Source organism: Oncorhynchus tshawytscha, linkage group LG09, assembly GCF_018296145.1.
Source record: "Oncorhynchus tshawytscha isolate Ot180627B linkage group LG09, Otsh_v2.0, whole genome shotgun sequence".
Classification (NCBI taxonomy): Eukaryota; Metazoa; Chordata; class Actinopteri; order Salmoniformes; family Salmonidae; genus Oncorhynchus; species Oncorhynchus tshawytscha.
This window is the reverse complement of record NC_056437.1, coordinates 5,369,347-5,377,759: the sequence shown is the minus strand read 5'-3', so window position 1 is coordinate 5,377,759 and position 8,413 is coordinate 5,369,347. Positions and strand designations below refer to the sequence as shown.

The window sequence follows — 8,413 nt, the reverse complement described above, 5'->3', positions numbered from 1 at the left end:
GGTCGTCGAGGGTGCTTACCGTTCAGACTGCTCCTATCAATCAGGTTGTTGTCAGAGGGCCAGTAGCTTCCGTCTCCATGGCGACCTGTAGAACAGAGAAAGGGGAGAATGAAGAAGAATGCCGTTACATTTACAGTGTTCAAACTAATCTAAGGAAGAGTTACGTATTTTATTATTTTAGGTATTTGATTGAGAACGCAGTATTTCCCATTTCACGTTGTATCTTGAGTCTAAATGGAGATCCTGGGATCTGACAGTACTGTGCGGAGCAGCAGGCTGTACTGTAGTCAGTCTATCTCAGTATACAGTCCTAAGCGCCAACCAATGATAGGTAATTGGAAACCATGTGTTTGAGAGGAGAAGAGGAGAATTCTGTGCTTGCCTTGAATGCCTTTCCCCCCCACAGCACCAAAACACACAGGGAGGCAGCTTGCGAAAGCCATGGAGAGTGACTGAGCCTCTTAGGTGAAGAGCCTCTGGCTGCTACTCCAAACTCTCTGTCTGTCTCTATGTTTCTCTGTCTGTCTCTCTGTTTCTCTGTCTGTCTGTCTGTCTGTCTGTCTGTCTGTCTGTCTGTCTGTCTGTCTGTCTGTCTGTCTGTCTGTCTGTCTGTCTGTCTGTCTGTCTGTCTTCTGTCTGTCTGTCTGTCTGTCTGTCTGTCTGTCTGTCTGTCTGTCTGTTGTCTGTCTGTCTGTCTGTCTGTCTGTCTGTCTGTTTCTCTGTCTGTCTGTCTGTCTGTCTGTCTGTCTGTCTGTCTGTCTGTCTGTCTGTCTGTCTGTCTGTCTGTATCTGTCTCTGGGTCTCTGTCTGTCTGTCTGTCTGTCTGTATCTGGGTCTCTGTCTGTCTGTCTGTCCGTCTGTCTGTATCTGTGTCTCTGTCTGTCTGTCTGTCCGTATCTGTCTCTGTCTGTCTGTCTGTATCTGTCTGTCTGTATCTGTCTGTCTGTCTGTTTCTCTATCTGTTTCTCTATCTGTTTCTCTGTCTGTCTGTCTGTCTGTCTGTCTGTCTGTCTGTCTGTCTGTCTGTCTGTCTGTCTGTCTGTCTGTCTGTCTGTCTGTCTGTCTGTCACTGTCTCTCTGGCAGAAATTCTACAAAGGGCTCCCCAGTGACTTCTCAATATCCAATTATTATCTAGCAAAAAAATATATCCCCCCAAATGTACTATTGTAGTGGTCTGTAGTGGTCTGTAGTGGTCTGTAATAGACGGTAGTGTACTGTAGTGGACTGTAAAAGACTGTAGTGGTCTGTAGTGGTATGTAGTGGACTGTAGTGGTCTGTAGTGATCTGTAATAGACTATAGTGGACTGTAGTGGACTGTAGTGGTCTGTAAGGATCTGTAGTCGTCTGTAGTGGTCTGTAATGGTGTGTAGTGGTCTGTAGTGGACTGTAGTGGACTGTAATGGTCTGTAATGGACTGTAGTAGACTGTAATGGTCTGTAATGGACGGTAGTGGACAGTAGTGTACTGTAATGGACTGTAGTGGTCTATAGTGAACTGTAATGGACTGTAGTGGACTGTAGTGGTCTGTAGTGGAGTGTAGTGGTCTGTAGTGGACTGTAGTGGACTGTAGTGGTCTGTAGTGGACTGTAGTGGTCTGTAGTGGACTGTAGTGGACTGTAGTGGTCTGTAGTGGACTGTAGTGGTCAGTAGTGGACTGTAGTGGACAGTAGTGGACTGTAGTGGACAGTAGTGTACAGTAGTGGACTGTAGTGGTCTATAGTGGACTGTTGTAGTGTATTGAAGTGGTACATATGATCTGCAGTGGTCTGTACTTGTTCTGTAGTGGTTTGTAGTGGTATGTAGTGGACTGTGGTGGTCTGTAATTGTTCTGTAGTGGTTTGTAGTGGTATGTAGTGGACTGTGGTGGTCTGTAATTGTTCTGTAGTAGTTTGTAGTGGTATGTAGTGGACTGTGGTGGTCTGTAATTGGTCTGTAGTGGTCTGTAGTGGACCATTGTAGTGTATTGAAGTGGTCTGTAGTGGTCTGTAATTGGTCTGTAGTGGTCTGCAATTGGTCTGTAGTGGTCTGTAATTGGTCTGTAGTGGTCTGTAGAGGTCTAAAGTGTACTATTGTAGTTGCCTGTAGTGGTCTGTAATTGGTCTGTGGTGGTCTGTAGTGGTCTGTAAGGTACTATTATAGTGTATTGTAGTGGTCTGTAGTGGTCTGTAGTGGTCTGCGGTGGTCTGTAAGGTACTATTTTAGTGTATTGTAGTGGTCTGTAGTGTATTGTAGTGGTCTGTAGTGGTCTGTAGTGGTCTGTAGTGGTCTGTAGTGGTCTGTAGTGGTCTGTGGTGGTCTGCGGTGGTCTGTAAGGTACTATTATAGTGTATTGTAGTGGTCTGTAGTGGTCTGTAGTGGTCTGTAGTGTATTGTAGTGGTCTGTAGTGTATTGTAGTGGTCTGTAGTGGTCTGTAGTGGTCTGTAGTGGTCTGTAGCGTAGGTAGGCAGAAGAAAAATAAACAGGCTTTCTTCACATACCTGCTGGCTGTGTATATCATAGAGACAGCGAAAGGCCAGCAGGGGCCACATGGACTCCTCCAGAGATGCTGTGCTTCAGGGACAGGTCTACAGGTGAGTCTCCAATGCCACCCTGTTCTCTACGTGGTGCTCTATGTTTCACCAGAGTTCTGGTGGAAATAAGTGCCCTATGCAGGGAATAGGGTGCCATTTGGTAGGCTGTTTATGACTTGCTCTGTTGTTTGAGACCTGCAGCGTTTCATTATTTATTTATTGTAAATGTTATAGCAGAGGAAGACAATGAGCGGAGAGTTTCATACACCACATGGCTGGGATACAACTGAGTTTTGAACAACAATGAAATATTCAGGCTGTAATTGTGGCGCCTGTCATCAAAACAGATTTCATATCCAGCACTGAAATAAACTGATCTCTTTTCAATGATGACTGATGAATCAAATTCATGATCAGTGATTTGATTGCTTACAATGTTTGGGAAAAACCAATGACTCCTAATGCAAAACCGACCGTTAAAAGACTAGAGGAAGAGACTTTGCCTGTACCAACTCAACTAAACTATGAGACTATGAGACAGACTGTACATGGAACAGGGACTCAAAACACATTCTAGAACAGGGACTAGAAGATATTCTAGAACAGGCACTAGAAGACATCCTGGAACAGGGACTGGAAGATATTCTAGAACAGGGACTAGAAGACATTCTAGAACAGGGACAAGAAGATATTCTAGAACAGGGACTGGAAGATATTCTAGAACAGGGACTAGAAGACATTCTAGAACAGGGACAAGAAGATATTCTAGAACAGGGACTAGAAGACATTCCAGAACAAGGACTAGAAGACATTCTAGAACAGGGACTAGAAGACATTCTAGAACATGGACTAAAACACATTCCAGAACAGGGACTAGAAGACATCCTAGAACAGGGACTAGAAGACATTCTAGAACAGGGACTAGAAGACATTCTAGAACATGGACTAAAACACATTCCAGAACAGGGACTAGAAGACATCATAGAACAGGGACTAGAACAGGGACTAGAACAAGGACTAGAAGACATCCTAGAACAGGGACTAGAATATATTCTAGAACAGGGACTAGAAGACATCCTAGAACAGGGACTAGAACAGGGACTAGAACAGGGACTAGAATACATCCTAGAATAGGGACTAGAAGATATTCTAGAACAGGGACTAGAAGACATTGTAGAACAGGGACTAGACATTCCAGAACAGGGACTAAAACAGGGACTAGAAGACATTCCAGAACAGGGACTAAAACAAATTATTGAGCAGGGACTAGAGCACATTCTAGAACAGGGTCTATAATACATTCTAGAACAGGGACTGGAATACATTTAAGAACAGGGACTTGAAGATATTCTAGAACAGGGACTAGAAGACATTCTAGAACAGGGACTATAAGACATTCCAGAACAGGGACTGGAAGACATTCTAGAACAGGGACTAGTGCACATTCTAGAACAGGGACTGGAAGACATTCTAGATCAGGGACTAGAAGACATTCTAGAACAGGGACTCGAAATCATTCTAGAACATGGACTAAAAGACATGCTAGAACAGGGACTAGTGCACATTCTAGAACAGGGACTGGAAGACATTCTAGAACAGAGACTGGAAGATAGATATTCTAGAACAGGGACTAGGATGAATACATTCTGGAACAGGGACTACAACACATTCTAGAACAGGGACAAGAACACATTCTAGAACAGGGACTAGAGAAAGTGACTAATTATCTCACTGATATATGTACGTCCTGTTGTCCCCCATCAACCCATTTCTAACATCCACTTCAGCAGAGAGTAAGTATGTTACTACAGGGAGATGTGCTATAAGCTGGGGCCAGCCACTGAGAAAAGAGGTATGATTGGGGACAGAGGAGGTGTGATAGGGGACAGAGGAGGTATGATGGAGGACAGAGGAGGTATGAAAGGAGACAGAGGAGGTATGATAGGAGACAGAGGAGGTATGATAGGAGACAGAGGGACCAAGGGAGGTCAGAGAAATGTCCTCAACCATCAATCTCTGGCCCGAGATTCCACCAATGCTTCCCCTAGATCAGTTTCACAAGATTTATGCCTCCTGTGAATGTGTGTGTGTGTGTGTGTGTGTGAATGTGTGTGTGTGTGTACGTACACGTGTGTGTGTGTGTGTGTGTGTGTGTGTGCGTGTGCGCGTGTGTGTGTGTGCGTGTGCGTGTGTGTAAGCGCCAACACACACAAGGGCTTTCACTCTCTTTAAGGAACACATTTAGCCCCTGAGTTCTGGCCCACATAATGTCCGCTCCTAACATCTGACATCCATATCTCTCTGTATTTCCTTCGTGTTGGGGACTTCAGAACGTCTTCTGTTTTTCATATGTGTGTGTGTGTGTGTGTGTGTGTGTGTGTTGGGGACTTCACAATGTTAAATGCTGTCGTTTGTCAAGGGTAAATTGAAGTGCCTGGACTACAGTGCATTGAGCGTGTTAACTATGTCAAGGCCTCTCTGCACACTCCACTGAATTCCACTGGGTCTCCCCGAGTGGCGCAGCGGTCTAAGGCACTGCATCTCAGTGCTAGAAGAGTCACTACAGACCCTGGTTTGATTCTCGGCTGTATCCCAACAGGCCGTGATTGGGAGTCCCATAGGATGGCACACAATTGGCCCAGTGTCGGGGGGGTGTTTTCCCCAAGACACCGTGTAGAGAGACCGTTGGCTATTAACGACAGTGTTTTCCCCAAGACACCGTGTAGAGAGACCGTTGGCTATTAACGACAGTGTTTTCTCCAAGACACCGTGTAGAGAGACCGTTGGCTATTAACGACAGTGTCTTCCCCAAGACACCGTGTAGAGAGACCGTTGGCTATTAACGACAGTGTTTTCTCCAAGACACCGTGTAGAGAGACCGTTGGCTATTAACGACAGTGTCTTCCCAAGACACCGTGTAGAGACCGTTGGCTATTAACGACAGTGTTTTCCCCAAGACACCGTGTAGAGAGACCGTTGGCTATTAACGACAGTGTTTTCTCCAAGACACCGTGTAGAGAGACCGTCGGCTATTAACGACAGTGTCTTCCCAAGACACCGTGTAGAGAGTCCGTTGGCTATTAACGACAGTGTTTTCCCAAGACACCGTGTAGAGAGACCGTTGGCTATTAACGACAGTGTTTTCTCCAAGACACCGTGTAGAGAGACCGTTGGCTATTAACGACAGTGTCTTCCCCAAGACACCATGTAGAGAGACCGTTGGCTATTAACGACAGTGTTTTCTCCAAGACACCGTGTAGAGAGACCGTTGGCTATTAACGACAGTGTTTTCTCCAAGACACCGTGTAGAGAGACCGTTGGCTATTAACGACAGTGTTTTCCCCAAGACACCGTGTAGAGAGACCGTTGGCTATTAACGACAGTGTTTTCCCCAAGACACCGTGTAGAGAGACCGTCGGCTATTAACGACAGTGTCTTCCCAAGACACCGTGTAGAGAGACCGTTGGCTATTAACGACAGTGTTTTCCCCAAGACACCGTGTAGAGAGACCGTTGGCTATTAACGACAGTGTTTTCCCCAAGACACCGTGTAGAGAGACCGTTGGCTATTAACGACAGTGTCTTCTCCAAGACACCGTGTAGAGAGACCGTTGGCTATTAACGACAGTGTTTTCCCAAGACACCGTGTAGAGAGACCGTTGGCTATTAACGACAGTGTTTTCCCCAAGACACCGTGTAGAGAGACCGTTGGCTATTAACGACAGTGTTTTCCCAAGACACCGTGTAGAGAGACCGTCGGCTATTAACGATAGTGTTTTTCCCAAGACACCGTGTAGAGAGACCGTCGGCTATTAACGACAGTGTTTTTCCCAAGACACCGTGTAGAGAGACCGTCGGCTATTAACGACAGTGTTTTTCCCAAGACACCGTGTAGAGAGACCGTCGGCTATTAACGACAGTGTTTTTCCCAAGACACCGTGTAGAGAGACCGTCGGCTATTAACGATAGTGTTTTTCCCAAGACACCGTGTAGAGAGACCGTTGGCTATTAACGACAGTGTTTTCTCCAAGACACCGTGTAGAGAGACCGTTGGCTATTAACGACAGTGTCTTCCCCAAGACACAGTGTAGAGAGACTCACGACAGTGTCTTCCCCAAGACACCGTGTAGAGAGACCGTTGGCTATTAACGACAGTGTTTTCCCCAAGACACAGTGTAGAGAGACCGTTGGCTATTAACGACAGTGTTTTCCCCAAGACACAGTGTAGAGAGACCGTTGGCTATTAACGACAGTGTTTTCTCCAAGACACCGTGTAGAGAGACCGTTGGCTATTAACGACAGTGTTTTCCCCAAGACACCGTGTAGAGAGACCGTCGGCTATTAACGATAGTGTTTTCCCCAAGACACCGTGTAGAGAGACCGTTGGCTATTAACGACAGTGTTTTCCCCAAGACACCGTGTAGAGAGACCGTTGGCTATTAACGACAGTGTTTTCCCCAAGACACCGTGTAGAGAGACCGTCGGCTATTAACGACAGTGTTTTTCCCAAGACACCGTGTAGAGAGACCGTCGGCTATTAACGACAGTGTTTTTCCCAAGACACCGTGTAGAGAGACCGTCGGCTATTAACGACAGTGTTTTTCCCAAGACACCGTGTAGAGAGACCGTCGGCTATTAACGACAGTGTTTTCCCCAAGACACCGTGTAGAGAGACCGTCGGCTATTAACGATAGTGTTTTCCCAAGACACCGTGTAGAGAGACCGTCGGCTATTAACGACAGTGTTTTTCCCAAGACACCGTGTAGAGAGACCGTTGGCTATTAACGACAGTGTTTTCCCCAAGACACCGTGTAGAGAGACCGTTGGCTATTAACGACAGTGTTTTCTCCAAGACACCGTGTAGAGAGACCGTTGGCTATTAACGACAGTGTTTTCCCCAAGACACAGTGTAGAGAGACCGTTGGCTATTAACGACAGTGTTTTCCCCAAGACACAGTGTAGAGAGACCGTTGGCTATTAACGACAGTGTTTTCTCCAAGACACCGTGTAGAGAGACCGTTGGCTATTAACGACAGTGTTTTTCCCAAGACACCGTGTAGAGAGACCGTCGGCTATTAACGATAGTGTTTTTCCCAAGACACCGTGTAGAGAGACCGTTGGCTATTAACGACAGTGTTTTTCCCAAGACACCGTGTAGAGAGACCGTTGGCTATTAACGACAGTGTTTTCCCCAAGACACCGTGTAGAGAGACCGTCGGCTATTAACGACAGTGTTTTTCCCAAGACACCGTGTAGAGAGACCGTCGGCTATTAACGACAGTGTTTTTCCCAAGACACCGTGTAGAGAGACCGTCGGCTATTAACGACAGTGTTTTCCCAAGACACCGTGTAGAGAGACCGTCGGCTATTAACGATAGTGTTTTTCCCAAGACACCGTGTAGAGAGACCGTCGGCTATTAACGATAGTGTTTTTCCCAAGACACCGTGTAGAGAGACCGTCGGCTATTAACGACAGTGTTTTTCCCAAGACACCGTGTAGAGAGACCGTTGGCTATTAACGACAGTGTTTTCCCCAAGACACCGTGTAGAGAGACCGTTGGCTATTAACGACAGTGTTTTCACCAAGACACCGTGTAGAGAGACCGTCGGCTATTAACGATAGTGTTTTTCCCAAGACACCGTGTAGAGAGACCGTTGGCTAAGTGTGTCCATACTGAGAGGATCGACAGAAAGCAGTGCTGCTCTGGGATCAGCTTTCTCTATTTCACCTTCTGACCTTAACATTAGAGTTATGTTTAATTCTGATAATGGATCAGCTTCTAGAGAGACTAACAACTATGGCTATATATGGCTCCTGGTTATATATATATATATATGTATTGATACATGTATTGACTTAGCCTATAATTCTGTACTAAATCACAGGTGTTGGCACATCATT

The 8,413-nt window shown here is 46.0% G+C and overlaps 1 protein-coding gene across 1 annotated transcript in view; it reads right to left on the bottom strand.

The window, feature by feature from the left end:
- dcc (DCC netrin 1 receptor) overlaps positions 1-8,413 on the bottom strand; it is a 634,145-nt gene that overhangs the window by 112,978 nt on the left and 512,754 nt on the right. Inside the window, exon 23 of the mRNA XM_042326405.1 lies at positions 20-85. Coding sequence (XP_042182339.1) covers positions 20-85 — 66 coding nt within the window. The remainder of the gene's footprint in view (positions 1-19; positions 86-8,413) is intronic.